This window comes from Serinus canaria, chromosome 1, assembly GCF_022539315.1.
Source record: "Serinus canaria isolate serCan28SL12 chromosome 1, serCan2020, whole genome shotgun sequence".
Lineage (NCBI taxonomy): Eukaryota > Metazoa > Chordata > Aves > Passeriformes > Fringillidae > Serinus > Serinus canaria.
Window position 1 is genome coordinate 75,746,098 of NC_066313.1, and position 25,245 is coordinate 75,771,342.

At 38.3% G+C, this 25,245-nt stretch overlaps 1 protein-coding gene across 2 annotated transcripts in view; it reads left to right on the forward strand.

Annotated features, from left to right (window-relative positions):
- Positions 1–25,245, forward strand: part of CLYBL (citramalyl-CoA lyase) — a 164,936-nt gene that overhangs the window by 127,947 nt on the left and 11,744 nt on the right. For both annotated transcript variants that reach the window (XM_030234906.2, XM_030234907.2), the window contains exons 3-7: positions 8,693–8,881; positions 12,422–12,523; positions 14,293–14,386; positions 15,781–15,948; positions 20,998–21,122. In XM_030234906.2, the coding sequence (XP_030090766.1) occupies positions 8,693–8,881; positions 12,422–12,523; positions 14,293–14,386; positions 15,781–15,948; positions 20,998–21,122 (678 nt within the window). The remainder of the gene's footprint in view (positions 1–8,692; positions 8,882–12,421; positions 12,524–14,292; positions 14,387–15,780; positions 15,949–20,997; positions 21,123–25,245) is intronic.

Here is a 25,245-nt window from a genome sequence, read left to right on the forward strand (position 1 = left end):
AGAACACAAGTGAATTCATTTCTAAAAGGTTCATACTCCTTGCCATGAATATATGAGTCATGGAGTTTATTTTTAATAATTTTATTTTGTCTCAGGGATCACTCTCTGCCTCAGCTAGTCACTGCCAATACAGGGACACATGGGACATGGTGTTCTAGTGCTGTTTCCCCTCTCCCACTTCTGGGGTGTGGGGGTGGAAAGAAGGGAGGGCAACTGCTTTTGTACCACTGCCCATCCTTCAGGGACTCTGCCAGAAGGTGTAGTGGGCTTTGCCTCATCATATGAGGCATCTGAGAAAATGTTGCCTGCAGGACATGCTAAAGCCTGCATTTGGGGAGAAGTGGGATTGCTGGGTTCCTTGAGTCACCCCAGTCCCCCATGCAAGTGGAATTTCTATCAAAAGCAAGCCCTTCTTCTGGTAGAGAAAGAAGAAGAATCTCTGGCAAAATCCAGCTCAGTGGGGTGGATCTTTGTTAAGGTGAGCACTGACTGAGAAATACAATTATGAAACAAGTTTGTTTTGCAGGAAGGTAAGAGTTGTGTCAATTTAGTGCAAAGCTCCTTAGATCAAAGCTTCCTGTGTTGAACATCTCACAACATTATTCTCCCATGGAAGTAATTACTGCAATTCCAGGCTACTTCTACAATGCTGAGTGTGTGGGATCCAAGGAGAGATCCCTGCTGCCCTCACCTAGTGTGGCAGAGGGGCTTGTGCCCACATGGCATAGGGGCAAATCTCTAGAGCAGACTAAGTGCTGTGATGCATAAGTAGCACATGGGTACCCTGAGTCTCCTCGTGGGGTTTTGATGGAGTAGTTGGGTTTGTAGTATGGTTTTTTGGGTGGGTTTTCTTGATTTCCAGCCTATGAGCAGGGTGGCATACCACCATGAGGTTTTTAAACTTGAACTGAGGGTATGTTGCACACCCTGGGGCTTGGCAAGACAGCTCCTGTGAGTGTTTGGAGGGACACAGGCTTTGCTGGAGCTGCATCACAGGAGCAGGGTGGGGACAGCTGAGCTTTGTGCAGTCCTGCCCAAACCACTCTCTGGGCATGATGCCTGAAGAGATCTATCTCTGAAATCACACCTGTATTGTGGTTTGGAGGAAATAGATGATTCAGTGCCCCAAAGCAGAGTCTGGATGTACATCGGCAGTTGCGCCTTTTGGGCAGCTGAGGCTCAAAACCTTCAGGTGAAACTGGGAACTAAATTGATCCAGAGGTATAGATTTTCTCAGAGAGGCTGTACATGGAAATTGATATGAATGGCATGATCTCACAGTATACATGAGGTAATTCCTGCTTTTAAAAACTGCCTGTGGCATGAGGAGGTTTCAGAAGTCCTCTTCTAGGTGGCTCAAGAACCCATCTGATGGGAGAATTTCTGGCAGTGCCTTTCCCACCTGAGTGACCAGTTCTGCTCTTGAATTCCCACTGCATGGAAAGACATGCATCTACAAGGTGACATCACTTAACTTTAATGTAAGCTGAAAATGAAGAGTTGAGGGCTTTTTTGTACCATTACAGTTTTACTGTGAACACTTGGACTTAGGGCATTCTGTGGGGCTTTGATCACATTACAGAATATTAATTTGCTAATTTACTGATGCAGATAAGGCACTTTATGAAAACTGAAATAAGAGCTGTTAATCAGTGTTTGCACAACACCAGAAACACAGCTGTCATTTCAAGCCATCTCTTTGAAACACATAGTTTTATTGAGACTGTAGGTATGCTGGGAAAAGTTTGTTCCAGAGAAGAGGAAGGATAAAAGATGCCTTGACACACCTAGCCTGATTTTTCTTAATGCCTTCCTTGTTCCTAGGAGCTATTAAGCAGCTTGGGGCAGACACTGGGTTCCTCCTGTACAAGCAGGCATAAAGTTCTGGCCAGCTAGGATTTTTTCAGAAAACCTCTGTTTACCTCTCTTGAATTTAAGTAGTTTTTTCAACCAATTTATTAATTAATTGAGGCAATAATTTGCCATTCTTTAAAACATTTGATCTATATCTCACTTAAAATCATCTGAAATCAGCTACTGAAGAGGGATTGATAGTTTGCTAAAGCATATGTACTTTTGACAGACAGCAGTGCATTTCATTATCAGCATTAACAAAAAGATCCACTTGTAAAAATAAAGAATAGACGTCTAAACGTACACATTTTCCATAGATATCTATTACATACTGCCAAGTAAATACATCTAAAACTTTAATATTTTAAAATAAAAATTAACATAATGTTAAGTTCAGATGAAAGAAAAGTATAATCCTCTTCTTAACTGATATATTAGATTGTGTATTTTGTGGGCTTATTTCATCATTCAGTAGCTCATTTGGACTGTCCAGGAAGACTAATTAACACTAATGCTTCTAAAGAATTTTCATTTGTGATGCTAATCTGTCACAAAACAAAAAGTATCTTCAGAAAGCCAGGGGAAAAAAGTAAAGAGACTACTTCTTGCAGCCAGCTTAAATTAGTGCTAGCTTGATTTGTGTCAATTGAAAGGTTGTTTACATCTCTTTTGTAAGTGTTTATAAAAGTTGGCAGACAGAAGAATAGCTGCCTACCTGCATGAGCAAAACTTTGATTTATTTAAGGTGCTGTATATACTGCTGTCATTAAAAACCTCTTGGAACATTTCTGTACACATAATCTTAAGGTATCAGCCTGTCTCTGTGTTTATGTACACACAGACACACACACACACACACACACATATACAGTGCTGTATCATTTTTGCTACTGAGACATTTATACTCAGTCCTCATGTTATGTGAATATTTCTATGTGCCAGTTCATTCTAGCAGCCTACTGGCCTCTATTTAAATTTCTCTGAGATATGTGCAAGTCAGAAAAATACCTTGATGTAATGTCTTGCTGTTGCATTCAAATCCACGTCCTTGGTCAGTCAGGCTCAGCAGGAATTTAGTACTGACATAGCTGAGCACCCTTAAAGCTTTCTTGGGATTCCTGGACCCTGGCTCCTGTCTGCTAGCTGAGACAACCTCAGGCTCTTGTTCACTGCTTCTCCACATTCACAGCATCTCAGGACAGGCCACCTGACCACCATATGTGGAAATTACCCAACTCTGATGGTGTTGGATAGACCCCCACCTAATATCTTCAGAATCCACATTGTCCACGCTGGTAGAGGGGGGGAGAGGCTTGCTAAGCTGACATGGCAGCAAGCACTCACAGCTGTTCCTGGACAGATTTTAGAGATCTTGTATTTTAAAAATACAGGGTAGCTATTGTTGATAAGTGCACTGATGTGTTCCCAAACCTTAAATGGAGCTTCTAGAGAAATAGGCAAAGAAATTTGGTTTCCTGAGCAGAGCATAATTAAATTGCTGCTTAGTTCACAATGCTGATTGCTACTGAGGTTTGCATCATTTTAGTGTTGCTAGATCATGTACTGCATGTAAGGACAATCAGCAGAGCAAAGAGAAAAGCAGCAGATGCTAGAAGTGCACAGAGTTAGATGACTCATTTTGATGTCATAAGGAATCTTTTTCAGAAAAGGGGAAAGTTTGGTATTAAACAAAAAAAAAATTAAAGAAATAATATGAAGATTTCAGAAAACAGTAGCAGCAAAATCAGTGTCTTGCATTACACTGAAACATATGTTTACCTGAAATACAGAGGAGAGATAGCAACATACATGATGGAGACTCAATTCTCCCTGCTCGTCCTCACTCCTGCCCCTTTTAGTCTTTAGGATTGGTTACACGGTGGGTTTGGTGTGTTCCATGTTGAACCAAAAGAAAATGTGTTCTAAAATTTCTTAAATCTTTAAAAACTTGTTAACTGATTATCAACTCAGAGGTAAAAATAAGAAAATATTTAATGACCACTTCCTGGAGGCTTTGTGCATATTTTACAGCACAGTTTTACAGTTTTTCAGTCTAACAAGGCAAACTAGAAATATGTACTTGCCATTTCAAAGATTTATTCTCATGAGTACCTGATATATGTAAGGTAGAAAGCAAGTCTCATGACACAAGTACCTGCTGCTCTCAGAAGTGCTCTGCTCCCCATTTATGGTTCTCTTTGTTTCCTTAAAAACAAATGCAATTTGTCTTTTCTCTTGCCAATCCCATTTGTGAATTTGAAACTAAATGGCATTTGTATGCTTTCAGTCTGTATGGCATCACTTCATTGATGGAGAGTTATGCATGGAGAAAGTGTCAGACTTTCCCCCTACAGAAACTATTTTGCACAAAAGCTGCTATAGGTATATAATATACATGTGCTCTTCTGCAAAATCTTATTTGAGACATGCATTGGTATGGCATGCACTAATACAAGTGACAAAAGATTCAGCAAAGTCAAGTTCTGTAAACAAACCACACCAAGGAATTAACATTAACACATAATTGTATGTTTTTATCATGTCAGACATGTCACAAAAAAAGAACTTGAATTGTGATTATAGTAATTAATTTTTCCTCTCTTATTTGAAACATGCCAGCTTATTATGGCATTGAGGATGATAGATTCTGGCCTGCCATTTTAGTGCTTCATATATTTGCCTTTCCATATGAAGAACCGTTACCAAAAGATGTTAACAGGATGAGATCTATACACAAACACATATTTAAGTATGATCACTATCTTTACACTAAGACCTGGAGGTCTTTAGAAAAAAAGGGGGAAGACTAGGCAAGAAAAATAAAGCAAAACAGAGATTTTGTCCTTAAAATCAGGTAGGTCTAGAAATCTAGAAAAAAGTGCTGAAAAGCAGGATTGTAGGGAATTGTACCAGTTAGAAAAGAAAGAAGAAAATATAATTTTTCCATCTGCTGTCAATCTGAGCATCTTTTGCTGTATTAACAGTGTGTCCAAGGTGAGTGGGAGTCTGTGGCCTTCTTCCTTCTTTAGTTTTCCTGTTCTGAAGTGGAATTTTCTATGTTTTTACATATAACGTACAGGAAAAAAAAGGTGAGAAAAAGAAAAAAAGGAGGGATGGAAAGGTACTGATTCAGATGATGGGAAACTCTTTCCAAATACTGTTACCACAAGCACACACTCAGGTGCACTAATACAGTGTGGTTTTATCAACAAGCCCAAGGGGCTCCCTCTTTGCCGCCACCCCCTTCCCCGAGTCTCGCGCTCTGCCTGCCTGATCCCATCCGACAGTAGAGCTGATACCGCACTAATCCCCACAAGTTTGGGACTAATGAACTAACTGCTGGGCTGCCGCCACGGAGCTTGGTCCCAAACTATACTGTACTTCACACTCGATTTATTCTCCAGATGGCGAGACTGCGCAGCCCTGCCGCGAGGGACCACCTCTTCCACTGGAGTGTAAAAGTGGACGGATGTTGTTTTCTTTGCAGATTTGATAATTCAGAGCTAGAAACTCATGAGGATGGTTAGTTATTAGGTTTAATGGGTGCCAGTGGAGCCAGCAATGTGCGTATTCCCATTTTTCATTTCTGGATGGGGGTGTGTGTGTTGTGTGTGTGTTTGGGTAGCAATGGATTTGTCAGCGATGCTGCGTCACCGAAACCTTTATCTTCACCAGTTGGCGTAGCTGCACATGATAATGAACCTCTTCCTGTGTCCTCCTCAGAGTCAAAAGAAGGGGTGCTAAAGCAGCCACCCTGACCAACCATTTTTTTTCCTCAGTGAGCTTTCCAGCACAAATTTAAAGTATTTTAATAGCATCACTATTTACCAGGAAGCTTCTGTTGTCTTTCTCTCTTGTTCAGTTTGATAAAGAACCCAGCTCACATGGGACCCAAGGAGGATACCACCATCCCGAGCTACTTGAGCATGAAATATTTTACTTAATGATTTGGTTTATTTCTTTATCAGCTATTCCTTCATGACAAAGTATAATCTGATGTTGTAGTTCTCATGTGAAGAACAGGGCAAATATTTTTCTCACAATTCCTTAAAAATTCTAGTTTTCCCATTCTTGGCAGTAAGGATATTATTGTATCAAGGACTACCTTTTACTCTGTTACAAATTTGGAGTAGTTTATCTAGCTTAGGATTTTAGCTGTTGCATGAATTCTACAATAAGAATAGCCTCTACATTTCCCTGCCTAAAGAGGCAGAAAGGGCTCTCCCTTCTCTCCATGTTTTAGTACATTTGGTCAAAGGTTTTAGTATATAATTTTTTTATTTACCCATGAAATGTTTTATTGGAAACCTTTATGGGAACCTGATACTCCCCACTAACATTAGTCAGATTTCCTCCATTGTAGAAGAGTAGGCACAGAGTCAGCCCCCTCACAAGCTCTGGCTTTGGCATCCAGGTCCCATCAGTTTGTTCCACAATTAAAAACATAAATTGATTCTTGCTGTGTAAACTATAGTGACTAGAAGTATTATATCATGGAAAGGAAACATTTCCATTCCTGGGGTATCTAGGCAGACAGATCTAACACATAATGGTTCTAAGAAAATGCATCAATTCTCAACCCAACAGATGGCATGGGTGTGTTAACTAACATAGCAACATATTTTCTATTAAAATATGGGAAAAAAACATCAACCCCCTCCCCATGTTTGTTGGTTGGTATAAATTCAGTGAAGTTGTTGGTTATTTTTGGGATACGTACCAGAGGGCTGCACATTTAGTTTATGTAAATTGATAACAGCAACAGCCTGTTAATAAGTGTTTTGTATGGAAATATACCTAGAAAGACACGATCTGTCTTTTTTGGGAAGGGAGTTTGCAGACTGAGGAGAAAAACAGATATGAGATGGCCTAGTGCTCATTATTATATTCTGAAAAAAAATCATAACAAATTAGGCTGCAAGTTTGCTGGAGATGTGCCTTCAGCTGGAATTGAGTGCTGCCTTACAGGATACTTTGGGAAGATCTCTCTTTTGCAAATCGCATCTGTGTGCGCTGAAACTGTGATAACCTGACATTAATTAAAAGCATAAATTGGTTTGGAGTGTGATTTTAAGCTACCCTTCTGCATCATGTCCAGAAGCTTTCAGCCTAGCCCTAGAAACCCGTTACCCTGAGTCAGAGAAGGAAAACACAGGGGATTTGTATTTCCCAGTACTGGCATCACTCGGTTGGGTTTACCAAATTTGGAAGAGCCATTTCAGACAGCAACGGGCCGGAGCTGTCTTCCAGCTGGACGTGTTTGTACTAAACTGTGTGCATGTTTATGTGGCATTCCTAATGGCTCCAGGAGTCCATTCACAGCAGCTCAAGTGTTTTGGGTTGCATTTTTCCAGAGATTCCCTCTGAAGGCGCCCCTTGATGGCAGCCCAGGGATGCATACATGGGTGCCTTGTTCCCGTCTGTCCTATTAACAGGCATATGCTCCCAGCCTTCTGAGGAGCACAGCTAGTAGCCCCAAGCTGAAGGCTGTTTGCTTCAGATTTCATTAACTTTCTGCTTCATTATTCCTTCCTTTTAGCCAGTTAGAGCCACCAATTGCTTTTCTCTAAACTTACCCTAATTATCAGGGGTCCCAGCCCTGTAAATCAGTACACTGCAGAGCTGTCTTAAACTGGCCTGGGAGACCCTGTTCTCATCGGTCCTGACAACTGTAAGCTACTGTTCCCTCACACTGTTTAACTCAGACCACATTGGGAAACCACCTCTGCCCCTCTGGTCGGCAGAGGTTTGCATCCGTCTGGTTTAAATCTACTGTCATGTGCTCTCTTGCTGATTTGTATTAGCCTGGATATTAACTTTGATGATTTTCTTTTAGCTGTTTTTTTCCTTTTGAGTTTGCCTTTTTTCTTTAAAAGCATCTCTATTCAGCAACTGCATATTGTTAAAGTCATTCCTGAGCCTCCATGAGTCAGGAGCTTTAAAGTTTTATTAGCCCCATAAAAACTCTTCACAAATGAAATGATAAGTGTGCATTTTGACAATGCAAATTTGTTAGGGGCTGTTGGTGAGTGGAAGGAATTTGGGGTTGAAACTTCAGTTGGCAGGAAGCAAGGAGCCTAGCACCTTCCTTCGACCCCTACCCCCTTCTCCAGGCCAAGAAATGCATTTCATTTCAGAAAAGCACACCAGTATTCTTCATGCAAATCAACCATTAAACAGATTTGTAAATTTACATTCACAAAAATAGCAAACAACCAGGGAAACGTATGTCTTTTTGAGATTTTATTTTGTGCCAAGAGAATGCCCTTTCATGTGGTCTAAGAAAAACCTTGGAGTTATTTCAGCATTGTTTTTATATGCAAGTTGTGAATTCTATTACTGCCTTTAATGCACTTTGAATACATGGAGTAAAAGAAAACCAAAGAGGTATATATACATCTGTACTTTTTGATATTCAGACAAAATTACAGAGCTAAATTACAAAAGTTAATTTTTTATGCAAATTTAAGAATATGCTGTTTTTGAGAGAGCAGACAGTGCAACACGTTATGTTAGCATAAAGATTTGTGTTTGTTACACATGTTCAGCACGAGCAGTCACAAAAGTCTTGTTTTCTGCAAGTGGTAGATACCCCATGCATTGAAATCACCACTTATAAAGAAACAGTAAAGAGGGAGGTAAAATTGTGAGGTTCTGGTGTGATGACTGCTTCAATAAAGCCCAAGAGTGACAGACATTTTGGGGAAACCACTATACTGGCAGTCTAGCTTTTCACCCATGTAGTTTCAATAAGTTTTTTTCTCAATGTGTTTTTCTATCAATAGAAAATATGCTTTCTTTTTCTTTTCCTGTCCATCTGAACTCATATATGCTGTAGAGAGAAGCAAGACTGAACATTGTGAAAACCCTCGAAGAGTTTGACTTAGGCCATGGTGAAAAGTGTGTCAGGATAAACTCTGTGTCCAGCGGCCTTGCAGAAGAAGATCTGGAGGTGCTTTTGCAGTCCAAGACCCTGCCTTCAAGCATGATGCTGCCAAAGGTTGAAAATGTTGAGGAAATAAGATGGGTGAGTACCAGCAACAGAGTTGCTTTTGACTGAAGCTGTTGGGCCAAGTTCACCCGGCACAGAGATGAATGACTGTGAGTTAAGAGGAAGGCTGCAAATGCCATATGATGTTGTTGCTTGGCTGAGGTAATTGGGCAGTGCATCCACTTAAATGTGTGTGTGTGATGTGCTGTATAAAAAGCATATATGGAACACGTTTATAAAGAAAACCAGGTGTATTTCTCCCACGGCTGACAAAGAACCAATATTGCTGTCAGAACATATTATCAAAAGTAGTGGGGTAAGTGCCTGACTCTTCTCAGACTACCCTAACAAGCAAAATTATTGTCTGTCCAAGAGCCTTAGGTATGTGCATTGGAAGAAGGAGATGGGAAACCATGTTAGCAACATATGAAAAAATGGGTTGGGGGGAAGGTCACTCCTTGGGGCAACTGGAGGAACAAACAGGAAGCTTTTAACTAGTGTTTTTAATTAGCACAGATATTATTTCCTGAACAGTTCTCTACTTCTTCCTTTTTAATTGCTGACAGGTGTGTTTGTGTTTCACGACTGACTTTTCAGCCAATAAAAACCTGAAATGTAAATGGTTGGCATGTCAAATTACTTAAGAAAACTTTGAAATAGGCCTAATTATGCTATAATTGTTTTAATTGTCAAAAAAGAGGGATGCTTGTTTGGATATACCATTATTGCTGTAACACACCAGTAAAGGAATAATGCCTAATTATTCACTTTATATTTTTTGCAAACCGCTAGCTGAGCAGCTAGCATGCGTGCAAGCTGTGATGAAAGGCAGGCAGGCGCATTGGGGTCTATTTTAATCTCAGCACCTAACCTTGATCGAGCCATGGAGATGGGTCTGAGCACACCACGGAGCTCAGCCCCGGACGCCGGGGGTGGGACAGGTCCCGTCCGTTCCGTGGCGCTGCCCCTTCGGCCTCCACCACTCGCCACGGAAGGTGGAAGGTTCGCCGTCCCCTTCCACCAACGGGTAATTAAATTAACCAGAGTGCACCTCTCACGGTTTACGGCCGTGTAAGTGTTAGACAGAACTTGTCAGTGATGAATATTCATAATACCAAAATGGCAGAGCCCTTGCTGCCACCAACTAGGTTTTGCAGGGAGATGGGATGCCAGGGCTCTTTTGTCGCCTCATCCTCTTCCACCTTCCCTCTGGCTAACTTATATTTCCATCATGGAAAACAAGCCAATCCCAGAAGCTTCTGCGTAATAGTCCTTCTTTTACTTCTCTCTCCCTTTGCCCAACCTTTGCACACAAAGAACATACTCTGCCTAACACCACTGCCTTCTTTTCCCAATCCTCAAAAAATTCACTCCAGCATGATTTTTCAGTCTCCCAGAAGCTGTTTCTTTCCCCCCATGCACACCCGCTCCCCCCCTTCATTTTTATTTATGTGCAGCAGAAAACCTGGAGGCTGATGCACAACTAAAAGATGGGCTTACTTGTTTTCTTTTGTGTGAGAATCTCTTGCTTTCCTTTTGTCCCTAGTGTGGGTACTTGTTTGACTGGCATGGCTTATTGGACTATAACAAGCGTAACTCTCCCTCCTTTGTGGCGGGACAATTCTCCCACAAATCCTGACCAGTGTGCATTCTTCCCGACACACTATTGGGTGTGCACTGGAATTGAAAGAATTGCTGAGGCCTTGCTACTTCATCCCCTCCCCAAGCTTTGTGGGGTTTTTTTTTCCTCCGCCTTCTTCTTTTTTTTTTCCCCTTTCTCCCTGAAATGAACACTTTACCGGGCCGGAAACATTTAATCGTCTCCTTTTGAAAAAAAAAAAAAAAATTAATTGAAACTTCTCCACTCGTTACCTTTTGTATTGGTGCTTATTGCAAATCTTTTACAAGGGAAAGGAAGGGAGGCAATATTTAATTAAATGTGCTCCTTTTTTTTTGCTTTACCTTCAAAACAAAAGATAGCAAAAATTCCAGGAGTGTGACTTTTAAAATATTTTAAAATAAAACAGGAACTCTGCTCTTTAACTTTTACCTAAAATATACACACAGTACCACTTTTTTTTTCCTCTTAAGAAAATAAAAACCAGGTAAGGGTTTTAAGCGGGTATACTGATACCATTATATCACCTCATTTTCTGCGTTTGTCTGGGTGAACTTTACTGTTTTCTGTCACTGTAGTAACCTGCCATACTGTACAGAATGAATTGGGGTTTTTTTCTTCTTGCACATTTTTGAGTGGAATTCTCTTCGCTAAAGAAAAGTTACCGAGAGGGCCATGGTGATGATGCAGAGCAGAGATGGGAGGGCAGAATTCTTCACCAGAGAAAGCTGTGATTTATTTTGGCCTAATTGTAAAGTTACTGCAAATTGCTGGAAAGCTTTTTTTTTTCAAGATCTGGGTGATTAGATTTTCCTTCTTTTGGGGAGGGGTGGTGGGGGGAAGCTAAAAGGGGAAATAACACCTCTAATCCAGCTTCTGGTAAATAGGCTGCCAGCTTTTAAAATGAGTTTCCTTTCTATTAGTCAGAATATTATGCTAAGCCTTAAGCATTAGTTTTTTATGTTGCCATAGCAGCCTTATTCCTGCAGGGTTGTGACCTGCGATGATTACAGTACAAAGCTTATAGGGTCTTGAAACCCCCTTTGAAGATGAAAAGTCTTTGATGGTTTATATTTATGCAAATCTCTTAGATATGATTTACCCAACTGAGACTGAATGGAGAGATGATTAAAATTCCCTTTCCTTTGATATCCATTAATAGTTGAATATTCCTTAAATTTAAAATATATGCATATGTGATTTTTGTCTTTATTTACTAACATTTTGCAGTACCTGCAATATGTTTATCTTGACGCAAATTACTCGATCTGGACAGACATAATGCATTTACAATATAGAGCTGAAGGCTTCCCCCCTCCTTTTTTTTTTTTTTTTTCCCCTTTTGAAAGGGGAAAAATCTGTGCAAGAGCTTTTGTATGTTTCCAGATGATAGATTTTGGAATTTGGGCTACCCCACTGGCAGCTCAGAGCTAGCTGTGAACTGGTCTCATGGAAAAAATTGGCAAGCTTTGGTCTTCAAAGAATTAAACTTCCTTTTTAAGGCCTTCCTAGGTAAGCTAAAAAATTATGAAGAAAAGCCTATTGAACAAAAGGGTAACGGTGCCGTAATGAATAATACGGATGCCACTTAGAAGGCTGGGGAGCGCTTCCAGTGATGGCAGTGCTGGACCTGAAACAAAACCGGACCTCAGGTACAGCAGCACTTCATTGTTTTCCAGAGCCCACGGATTTGCATTTCACTAAGCCAGGGTGAGAGGTGCTTAGCTTGGATTTTTTTTTTTTTTTTTCCCTTGCAAACCAGCCTCCAAATTTAGAAATGTATGGGAATGTTGCAGTTTCAGATCACAGGCCTTGTTAAAAGCTGTTCTAAATTTTTAGTTATCAGGTTTTGGGGTGGGGAGGGGTGTTTGTTACAGTCAGGTAAATATTTGCCATGTTGTGTATACATGTAGACTGTTCTTTTTTTCCCTCTGATAGCTCATTCTGTCTAGTTTTAGTTTTCAGACAAATTCTTACATCACCTAAAAGGCCGAACACTTGTAGAACCAATGAATTTTATCCCCTTTGTGGAAACTGCAATGGGCTTGCTCAATTTTAAGGTAAGAAAGTCTTGAAGTGTTCATATTTTGCCATCTCAGCAAACTAGGATAAGCAGAATACTCCTCAGTCTCTTCCTGATTTCACCAAGGAAAAGAGGTTAAAAAATACAAAACATATTGTTCAATCCCCAAAAACATTTGCACGTTTAACTCTGATGTTTGTATTGTAAAGGCCTTCATAAATTCAAAGTATTCCAGTGACAGAACAGTTCCAGACAGTCCACAACAAATATCAAAACCTCTCTTCATTCCTGTACTGTTTTGAACACGCTTGGAATGGAAAAAGGCCTCTCCAAAGATTTGGAATACTCAGTGTTGCAGGCTATTTAGTAGCTGTCAGACACAACTTTTGTGTAACACTTCGTTTGAAATAAGAGTTAATTATCATCTCACTATTGCTAAACTTGCTTCTTTATAATGGTTTCTACTAATAATGTTACAAGCAAATTCCGTGTTATCGTTTCTTTGTTTGTGTGATAGAGTGTTTAATGCTAAGATTAGAAACAGAATTAACTTTGAAAATACCTGAAGAACATGCTCACTTTTTAGGGTAATTTTAGATCAAATCTAATTTATTAATTTCATTTTCATATAAATCACTCCCCAACCCTTACTATCAAGTCCAGGTTTTTCAGAATGGCAAAGCAACATGGTAATGAAACATAAGAACTCGTGCATGCACAAGGAACTCTGTGTTCCCCTCCCAAGCTCTAAGGGAAAAGTTTCAGACCAGCTGAGGACACACAGATCAGAAGTACCTCCAGAAGTACCTCACAGGCAGCCTGATCGTTTGATACAGCCATTTATCTTACAGCACACACTCACCTATCTGCGAGCATGATAAAGCCATAACCAAACGGACACGCTCCTGTCCAGTGTGCAAACACAGAATTAGATCATATATTAAAACCACTGAGGTTTTTCTTCACCTACTGTATTTTATAGTGGAGGTTTAATGTTGCAGTTGCTGATGCTGGCAGGAGAGTTCCCTTTTAAAGCACACTCTGTTACGGAATAATTCTGTGTCCCACCAGCTGCTACAGAAGAACACCCGATAGTAGTGCTGGTAATTACATGTCTCTCTCCGTGTACCTTAGCCTTAAAATATAATAATATTATCCAAACATCAATATAAAATAGCAATACTACTTTCCTCATGAAAAAAGCTACAGCAGAAAAATTGTTTTACTTTTATTTTAATGCTTTTATGCAGCACTTGTTGCATTTTTATCTTCCTTAGTTTATTTTTAGTTATATGTAGCCGGAGACTTATATTGGCAATCCTTCTGTCTTGTAAGGAACTTAAAATAATTGTAAACCATTAATATTATTTATTTCATAAAAGAGTTTCTGATCTTTATTTCAGTTTCTCATGCAGATATATTGCTAGTCAAACTAATCAAATTTAATACTTTTTGTTTGTTGTTAAGCAACATTTACCAAATGTTTTGTTTCACATTGCCACATAAATGTCTGAAGTAGTGATCACAGAAATACCTGGGGCATAATGTAAACCAGAAGGTGGGGAACCTCTTATTGATGTCCAGTATTTGCTATCTGGATGCTTAAGGAAAGCAAAATACTTTTTTTTTTTTTTTTTTGCTGAGTCATTTTAAAGCACTGTGCATTGTCGAGCACCTACAGTGGCTTTGCTTTGTAGGAGCAATATTCCAGAAGAATTTTGGTTACACTGGGTTGCTGTAACAGCCTCTGTATTCTCTCTGCATCCTGCGTCTCTGTAGACATTAATACTCTGTTTTCACTTGAAGGCTGTCTGTGAAGAAGCACTGAGAAGAGGATCCCAGGCTGGCTTTCATTTGGATGCAGTTGTCTTTGGAGGAGAGGATTTCCGTGCCAGCATAGGTTGTTACTTGACTCTTTACTAGAAATGTTTATGTATGGCATTTGCTTTGGAGAAGCCTGCAAAATTTCTGACAGCAATAATTAAAGTAATGACACTTGAGTCTGCATTTCACATTTTCATTTTACTCCTTAATTTCTTTTCAGCCCAGAATGTACCACTGGCAATTTAAAACATGGTCCTTGTGTTACAGGGCACTGAGACTTTCTTGTGCTTTTTGCCAGTCAGTATCAAAAGTTAATTTAAAAAACACCACAAAAACAAACAAACAAAAAAAAAAACAGACAACCAAAAAAACCCTCACCCTTTTGAGTCACTGAAATAATTTTAAAATATTGTATGCATAAGCAACACTCACACGCTTTTTAGAACTACATTTGAAAGTCCTAAAATTCTGGTGTCCGCTTCACCACTTCTTTACATACAACTGTCACTCAGGTTTTTGACATCAAGCACGAACACTCTCCTGCTACATTTTACTTTCAAAAATTTATTTTAAAGATGTCACATGTCAATACAGCCACATATTCACATGGAAGCACTATTAATCTTCCTAAAAAATAAAAAGTGCTTCACTATTTCTTTCATGAGGGCACTTAGCTTCTGGTTTAATTTAAAGATAAAAGCACAGAACTATGAACTTCTACATTAAAAATAAATATGTTAATGTAAAAATCAGCATTGCTTTACTAAAATATTCCTTACAGACTGAAAATCTCTTTCTAAGTAGTAACCTTGTGGTTATTATTGTTATTATTTTTTTCCCACTAGCCTTCACATGAGTATGTTGCTTAGCTGGTAGCCTGTGAGCACACGAAGTCTCATGAATACTTTTGCTTCTTCTCAGAAGTCATCTACCATCAATTTTTCATTCAAATACTAAAGCTTAAATATTCAGCTTAGGACATCAGTTGTGACAAGAATCAGAACCAAGGAAAGTGCAATTCTATTCTCAGTGTGAATTTTTTAACCATTTAGTTGGACCCAGTATATCAATTCGTGTAAAGCTTCTCTTGCTGTAATGCTTCTCACTGTACATGCAGTAAATAGCAAAATCTAATAATTACTTTCATTTTAGCCAAGTCAGCAGTCCTTACCAGACAAAGCTTCCACTGACTTCAGGCTTTCAACTCCTGATTTAAACTAAATCAAAATCTGAATTTATAAGCTAGTGTTTAGAGGGACATAATTTTTTATTTTTGCTAAAGCATCTTTCCTTTTTTCCTTAGAAGAGTATCATTTTGACTCTACAGTATAGCCTTACATCCCTCTTCTAATTTCTAAATCAGTTAAATATAATCTCTAAGTTTCCCCTTTTTTGAACATAAGAAATATTTAAAACAGAAATATTTAAAACACTCTTGTCAGCTTTTCTTTGTTCTCGTTATTTTCTCAGGTGCAACAAGCAGTAAGGAAACTCACGATATTCTATATGCCAGGCAAAAAATCATAGTCACAGCAAAGGCATTTGGCCTCCAAGCAATAGACCTTGTTTACATTGATTTCCATGATGAAGATGGGCTCCGCAGGCAGTCGAGGGAAGGCGCCTCCATGGGATTCACTGGTATGACTTTCTGCCGATGGCTCAAAAGAGCGCGGACCTTGTTCATTTTAAATAGGCTGCTACCTTTACTGTCACTTAGAAAAATAAGTTGATTTTTGTTTCAGAGCACTTATTGAAAAACTCATTGGCATCAAGATCTTTTATGCTTATTACTATCTTAAAAATTGTGGCTGGAAATTTTGCCTGAAAAGTCACAGGCTGCTTTTTGATACCGTATGCCATGAAGCGTGTGACCGGTTTTGAAGAGAACTTGGGGTAGAGGCTGTGCAGTGATTCCTCCCTTCCCAGAGCATGGGAAAGGCAAGACTGTACTCTGCAGTAGCTCCTCCACAACTGGAGCCCTTTCTCTTTGTTTGAACAATAGGAGCAGTTAAAAAATACTTTTTAGGCAAAAAAATTGAGAAGTTAATCTCATATGCTAGCTGCTAGGGGAAAGTTATTTCCTTATTGTTTTCTTTGGTTTGTTTGTCATCTCCTGGCTTTCTCCCTAGTAAGTGCTGGTGACATCTACGGGTATTGGCAGACAAGAGCAGCAGGCTCCTTGCCCCACTGTTCTGTAATAGAGCCTGTTACCCTGTGATTGGTGTTCCAGGTCACTCGGACGCCTCGTTGGGACAGTGCAGCCACCAAAGATTGGGGTCTGCAATAGAAAGCAGCCATTTGACACGAGCATGAGAGAATTCTAACACATAGGACAAGCACCACATTGTTTTTCTCTGACCACCATCCAGGATACACATATGAGAACAGTTCCTCCCTTAGGTTTCTGTTACTAAAAGCATGGGTCCTAGCAATGCCACCTAGCAAACTCTGGTTTTACAGTTAGCTGTATATAACATCTTAAAGCACCAAAGAAAAAAATTAGTGCAATTTTAAGTGACCTTGGCATGCCAGTGAAAGGATAGCAATCAATGCTTTTCAGCACAAGCTCTGTTTCACTGTCTGTTGAGCTTTGACATTTGCAAACCCAAGTCTTGTTTTGGAGGTGAAATGGTTAGCTCCTCACAGCTACATTATCCAAGGCCGTGTGGACTTCCACCCTTCCCTTGGCTGCCTTTGAAGTTGGGAAAATAATAGAGCTGCTGAATGGTAGCACCTGCTGACGGCTACCTAGTCTCAACCAATATTTCCTAGCTTAAGGAAAGGCTTCATTTTTGAAAAAACATAAACATCTGAACCTCCTGTTGACAGAAGATGGAGTTGCAGGTGCCTAGACCCTTTGAGAGCACTCTTTTTGAACGCTTAATTCACATTTAAATGCTTAACTGAGGCTGTTAGTTTAGGAAATGTTCAGCATAACCAATGCTGATGGTGATTTGGACTCCACTGACTTTATGGTGGAAGTTGCCTGACCTTAGAACAGGGTCCAGACAGAAGACAAATAAAAAGGTCACACAGCAATTTAAGGTGTAAAATTACTTTCTGTCTTGGCTGTACATGTGTCATACTTGCCTTTCCATACAAGGAGTAAGGGTCTGTGAACAGTACAGATTTTAATAAGTGCTCTCACTGCACCAGCCCTTTGCCTCCTGCCTTTCTGCAGCTACCATCAACATATTTCCAAAATTCAGAAAACAACCTGACAATCAGTCCAACTGTAATTAGAGATGGGGCAATACTGACTCTACTGATTTGGTGGGCAGAAAAAAATTAAAATCTGTTTGAGCTAAAACAAAACAGTATTTTTCCTTTTCCTCTGAAAAAAGAAAAAAATATTTTAGGTCAATCTAAAATGTTTCACTTGTTCTTTGGCTTTTTGCTCTCAGTTTATCTAATATTTTTATAATCTTTCCTGCTTCTTTTGATTGAAATAAAATCTAATTCAAATTTCAAAACTGATAGCAAAATCATGTTTTTCCAAACCTGTGCAAATGTTCCAAATCTATATAAGTGAAACATTTTACATTCACACAGAAAATTACAATTTCACATTCATCACAGAAAATTACAAATGGGCTTTAGCTTAATCCATGACCTTGTATAAAACAGAAGTATGCACACTGTATTTGCCACTGATAGTCTCTGATAATGTAAAAGTACTGAAATGTCAACCTAATAAATTCAAAATGTGCAATTCTTCTAATTTTTAAATATAAGATCCCTCCCTGCTACTTTTTTAATAAAGAATCAAAATCATTGAAATCAACAGAACTGAAATTAACTGAGTCTTGCAAATTGCTCTCATAGCTGGAGAACACTCACTTATTCGCATGAACAGGGCTGAACTCACCACCCTCAAAAGCAATGCAAATTCAAAATATTTAGCTAAGTTATATGTCCTTAGATGTCCCCATATTAGGCCAATAAAATTGCCCTTAATGTAATCAAATAACTTCCCTCAAGATTAAACAAGCAAAATAATACAATGAAGAATTTACCAGGTATTTAAATATTATTGCAAACCTCACTGCTTATTGCAGCCAAGTTTTCTTTTCCAATTATCCTAAAATCAGCCTGATTTTCCTTCATTGAGTGTATAAACATAAAATCAAATGTTTTCATACGTAATCCAGCCAAATTACTAGTCCTTTCATATTTATATTTTTAAATATATATATATTCAAATATCCATAGACATCCATCAAGATGTTTTACACTACCGTTTCCTGTGGACTTTAAATCAGTGTGTTGCCTATATAAATGGGCATAGGTTTTAAGAATGTGTGTGTGAAAAATTAGGTAAACCTTGCCATAAGCTTTAACAGCTGACTTAGTCATTATAAAAAGTCCTGTGCTACATGCTGAGAGAGCAGATATAAATACGAAACAGTCTAGGTGTCCTCTCCTTTTCAGTCTTTTGTAGAAGACTAAAATGACACCATCATACAGTTACCTAAAAGACTTGACAAGTATTGATTTAAAACACAATATATCAAGTGGTACTGTAAAAAGGATTTCGTGGTCATAAATTTTAATGTCTTCCAATTTTGCACTCTCTCAGTAACTTGTCAATAACAACAATTCTGTTTAAAATATTTGCTTTGCTCCTGCATGGCATTATGTCTGTAATACAGTTATTTGGATAGGTATTCTGTGACCAAAGTCAACCGAGTGCTATAAATCAAAAGTTAGATTATATTCTCTCTTAATTGTTTAGTAGTGTTTTAATGATTAAAAGCATAGTTTACTACTATAGATATCTTTATTAAAAGCATGTATTTTTACAGAAATGCTTTATACTTTTAAAAAGTCATATGTGTGTATTTTGAATACAAATTTTCATTTTCTTGTAATTAGAGATTGACTTCAAATATAATTTAAAATATACTCAACATTTTTTTCAAAAAGTTAAGCTCCTTAGGATTTTTAAAGAAATTGTTGTACACGCTTCAAGTTTGGAATTAATGGTTTAGCTATGGAGAATTTGTCGTATTATAAATAAGAAAAATCAGCAGCTTATTAATTATGGCATTTTATTAAAATTACTAAAAAACCTCTGAGTCGACTTAAGATAAAACACATTCATTTAAAAAAATTATTTGTGTCATTTCTTTCAAAAATTATGGTTCTTAATGAGGTTTAAATTTTTACCTATATTTAAGGTATTTTAAAAATAGTTGTGATTTAAAAATTTCAAACTGATATTTGCATGTCTGTAAAATCATTAACTAAACGTTGTTCAAGAAGAAATAAAGTTGAGCTACTTGTGGCATTTTAGCAGAGGAACATAGCAACACTAAAGCACTATTTCTTTGCTCATAGAATTAAGTGGAGTTTCTTTGTACTCCAGGTTATCACTCAGACCCACTGCAGCCTGATGAAAGTAATCCAGGGATTTTTGCAGTGGGTATTTCATGGGAAATAGGTGCATTCCTGCGCTCAGGCGTGAGACTTCTCAGATGCAGTGATGGGCTGATTCCTGAAGTACAGCTGGCTTAATGGCAGTGAGAGCACGGGAGCAGACCCCGTTGTGCCGGGAACCTCCTTGGGTCCTGACACTTCCAGCGTGTCCTGGCAAAGTGCAAAAATCTCGCTGGCACAAGAGGCTGCGGCGGCGGCGGGGCTGTGGGACCCTCGGTCTGCAGGGCACTGCTCACTCGCTGGCAGCTTTGCAGGATCAGGCTCACCCCTCTCACTAGTTTTGTTATCTGGCACCGAGGAGAGTCGTCTCTTCCGAAGGAAGCTGGGAGTTACGGCAGCCTCCCTTTATTAGTGCACCTTAAAAGCAAACCACAGAAATCCCACCGGTCTGTGAAATTCCCATAGAAAGGAACTAATAACGTCAAACGCTGCACTTTTTAAAATGTCAAACAAATTAGACATGTATTTGTTTTAAGGTAGCTAAATTCAATCACAGATTAAAAGGGATTATGTGGCTGTCTATTCACGTTTAAAAATCTCTAGTGAAAAAGACAACATCTATTTTTATTTTCTTAACTTATGTTTATACAAGAAAGGATTAAAAAAACTGTTTCATCAAGCCTCAGGGCACTGCTGGTGGCTGTTTGCTACACCAGTGACTAAATAAATATTGCAGCCTACCTGCAACTACCAATAATTGCAGCAACAACAGTTTAAACAACATTGGGGATTATATGATGCTAAGCCAATACTGACAATTTAGAGAATGATTCTTAGAGTGCTGGTAACTTTTCAGCCCTACTGATCTCTTGCCATCTTCTTCAGATTTCATTTTCTGAACACACTTTAACACAACTTATTTAAGAGTGGCTGGAGTTGTTATTTACAGAGTCAAATTCAGAGATGCATTATACTTAATTGTTTTTGACTGCCCAAGACAAACAATTGCACCTGAAATGACTGAGGGAAGATGTATGGATCAAAATGGGGAGGGAGGAGAAAGAATTGTGGCTTCTTTCAAACTATACTGAATGCAAGCATAGCACAAGGTAGTCTTACTTTTAAAATAATCTGTCAAAAAGCTATCTGCCTGTTTTGCAGTTTTAAAAATAAAATAAACCAAGTAAAATAATTAGTTAGAGAGCAAGAAAGTCTGCAAGGCATATGAGAGCCTCAAGTGGTTGGAACATTTTGCTTGAACATCTGTTTGTCGATGCATGATTCTGGTGTTATTAATCTTCTTTGTAGGTAAGCAGGTGATTCACCCCAACCAAATTGCTGTTGTCCAGGAACAGTTCTCTCCGAGCCCTGAAAAAATAAAGTGGGCACAAGAACTGATTTCTGCTTTTGAAGAGCATCAGCGATTAGGCAAGGTAAATATTTTGTTAATATGCCATACTGGAACCAAATTTGAATAATATTTAAGATTCTATTAGAAAGGTCGGTGATGGCTCTATGCTTTTATCTTACGAAGTGCTGTAACTGAGAGTATTGCTTGTGAAATCTGTTTCTGGATAGTGGATATTATTAATGTATCACTTCCCAATATATTTAGAAATAGAATGGCTATCTTTTTCCTTCCTCCCCATTTTAACTTTAATTCTTTGATTATGCAGCCTTTTGAGTACCTGCAAGTATCTACAGCATCGGAGAATTAACACTGCTTCTCCTTTACACTGCATAATCACAGTGTTATTGTCAGAGGAAAATATTTGCAACCAAAAGTCAGGTAGCCTGGCAGAGGACTCAGACTGCTTGCACAGACATCATTTATAGAATGAAATAAATGCATCAGGAAGCCTTTGGTTTCTAAACAAAAAAAATCTCTGCATTGGTAGACCTGTTTCACTTTTGGGGGTTTGATCCCTCAAACATGCCCAGTAGTAATTGAATGTACTTTTGAGTGAAACTGCTTGCAGATTGTGGTTCTTAATCATTAAAAATGGGAATGTTTTATGTGCATTTGTACCAATTGCTGGACTTGAATTTTGGATAGAGGAGAAAGCAAATTAACGCTAGAATATGATTGTTCCTAATTTAGTGCATCATTGAGTCTCACGTTTCCTGCTCTGTGGGTTTCTGCTATGTAAATATTGCGGTGGTGATGCACAATCTGTCTCCACTTTGTGCCAGTAATACTTAAATTAGGGGTCGCCTGAAGGAAGATTTTATGCTAGTTGCGGCATTGTCAGTTAATTATCTTAAAGGTTATTTGCTGTAATCCAGTTTGCCTCTTTTTGAAAGAAAAAAAAAAAGTTGCAGCCAAACATGTTTATCTTAGTCTTAGCCAAGCCTGGGCTAGTTAAAAAGGAAAGTCCCAGTGTCAGAATGGGGAGTGCAGATGAGTAGGAATGGTTCACACGTGCTTGTGTGGCACTCAAGTAGGAGACAAATCCCTCTGGTTGAGAAGTTCACCTATAAGACTGTGCATAGGGTCTCATTTCACTGGTGCCATATAAATGTTTTCTGAACATTTTTTCCACTTTCTAGTGGGTTAGAAAAAATTGGGACATCTGCCTTCCCTGTTCCCCTGCATTTCTGATCCTATGGATGTTGTGCATTAAAAATGCTGCAAAGGTCAAAAAAGATACTGTGCTTTCTTCTTGGAGTTAAAGTGTGACAAGGTATTTGCTATTGCTCTGCCCTTCTCATTGCTGGGCTATTGCATGCCCTTTGTGGTATCTGGCTGTTTCCAGCACAGCCATGACTGTGCTCTTTGGGTGCTGTCCAGAGCAGTGATTTCAGGGTCCCTATTAGGATGCTGTATGCCAGGATCTCTTTGTTCTCTCCACCTCAATTTTGAAATGTAGCTCTCTTCTTGCAAGCAATATAGAAATAAAAAAAATACGTGACTGTTTTCATCCATTATTCTGATTTGCAAGGCTTGGCTCCCTCACATAAGGCATAGTTACAAACACATTGCTGGTGCAAATATGTAGGTACATGCAGCAAGAAAAAAAGTCAAACTACTTACTCAATCAAATATTTTTTAAGATGTGCTTAATACTATTCATTCAGCTGAATTTAGTGTCAGAAACTCATCTAAGGAACATATCTGTCATATGAGCACTCAGCTAGGAGACTGGACCAAATTTAACTCTAGTCCCAGTATCACAGAATCATTAAGCCAAACATGTTAAATATTGAATAATTTAATGTTAGGCAGGTGTTAGTCTTTAAATTTATTTTGAAACTGCTATTTTTCTGACATAATGCTGAGGGTTTTGTTCATATCAGCCATTCGGGGGGGTTTATTTGGGTTTAGGGAAATTTTTTGTCTTCATTAATGCTTTTAAAATATATTGTAAGCTTCTGTAATCAGCTGCAAGGGCAAATTTGCTGAGGGTTTATGGTGCAGACTATTTTTTTAACCAACCAGGTTGCATGCTTCATATATTTTTTGCATGTAGCTATCTATCAATAAAAAAGAACTGGCAGGTTAATATGTGAACTTCTGGATCTCGTAGCACTGTCGTATTACTGAATTTTATAACAAAATTGGAAAAATAGCTTTCCATGTAATACTGGAAACTCATTAACTGAGTTTCTAATTTGCTGTTATGGCTGCGTCAGTGAGAAGAGCTTGGACAGTCTGATTACTTAATTTTTTTTCCAAAGCAAACATATCTCACAGAGGGATCCTCTCTCTCCACATCCTAACGACTTGCTAAAATGTGAGTAATAACTCTTCCCCTACCACCTCCTGGCAAATGCTCCACACAGCGGTTTCAGTAATCCTCGTGTCCTAATGAAACACCTCTTCTGTTTTCCTTTCCCTTTTATTATATTAAAGTGTTCGTGTCAGTAGGACTAAAAATATAGCTGTGGTTAATATGGTTGAGACTTGCATGGTTTTACCATGTTATTAATCAAAGTTGAAAGCCTGGAAAAAATAAATGTGAGGGATTTGTGCAGCTGTTTGTGTGGTAGATAAGTTACTGGTCTGCAGTCTCTGGGATCATAGTTTGCTATTAATTTGGTTTAAAGTTTGATGCCCTTGGTTAACAATATTTTACATTAAAATACAGTAATAAGCTTTTATAATCTATTCTGATTTGAGACCTACAATTACCATAATAATCTTCTTTTGAAAGAAGGCTGAACCAGGCTACTTCATCCTAGACGCTGAAAAGCTCTGACATAGTAGCCCCCAAATGTGAGTACTGAGGTCAGGAAAAATTAGGATCTCAGATGAGCACTGTGGAAGTAGAGATGCTGTGGCAGTGTCCAAACAGAAGGAAATTAGAGAGCTAACCAGCTAGCCAGGAGTATTTGGGCTTGCCTTATGGAGATAGTCCTGTTTGAGGGGTTGCTTTGGTTTGGTTTCTAGGTTGTTTTGCTTGTGGGGCTGTTTTTTACATTTCTAATCCAACTTAAAAAATGGCATGTCCAGGAAATAAATGGTAATGTTGTATTTTGGAGAAGTAGAAACCGATGTTAAAAAAGTACATTTTGAATTTTATTCAACTATTTATTAAATGCTCTCTTTTGTCTAAAACTTTGAGATCTAAAACTGAAAAGTGCTTAAAAAGAAAAGTGTTATTTCCAGGTCATTTCAATATTTTTCCAGTAGAGCTGCATTACTAAGGGATATGATTTTCAAAATTAAAATATTCATCCTAAAGAAAGCAGGAATAGCTGTCAGAAAGTCTAAATATAAGATAGATGTCAGTGTGCTCAAAAATAAAAAAAGAAGAGTGATAAACATAATTCCAGTGATCTAAAGGCCATTTTCTCTTAGAAATGTCTAAAGCATTTGTTCTACATTAAACAGGGAAGTGATCCTATAAATACAGATAATCTGAATGTGAGGGAGTAGAGTTAGTGGGAGAAGTTACTAGCCTATTTTAAGGAAAAGATCTGATTTCTAACAATGAGGACATAATAGTCTTTATTATTTAGGTAACTCCTGAGTTTATATTACCAGTACACTGGATACAGGACTGTGTCTCTTCTATAAGTAGTTAGTGTTTATATATGACAAAAATGTAAGGCATTGAAAATGCATTTTTAAGCCATTCAATGTGTAAATATTCAGGCATAGTATCATTATTGAAGTTGAATCTTCCCAAATTGCCTTACTTTTAAATGAAATTCAAATATAAGAGAAAGCAGAAGAATAAAGTAAAAGGTTGATTACACATTTATCTCACATACTAATTTACAAATGCTTTCAAAGCACCCACATATTAAACTAGGGAATAACTGAATGCTGCTGCTAAGGTCACTTGTCAGGTAAGGATTATTTAGAGTTAAGGTAAGTATACCACAAATCCAAGTTGTAATATGGGTTGAATACTTAAATCCCATAGAGCAAATCAAAATCAATATTTGTACATGCCACATACAAATGCACAGACTGCTTCTAAGAAGACCTTTAGCGTATGTTTTTTGCATTATATTCTGTGCCATTGTATATTGTGTTCCCAGCAGCTGAGGAATAATATATATGAACTCCAGTGATTTGGCAAACTGTACAGTTTCATTTACAGCCCT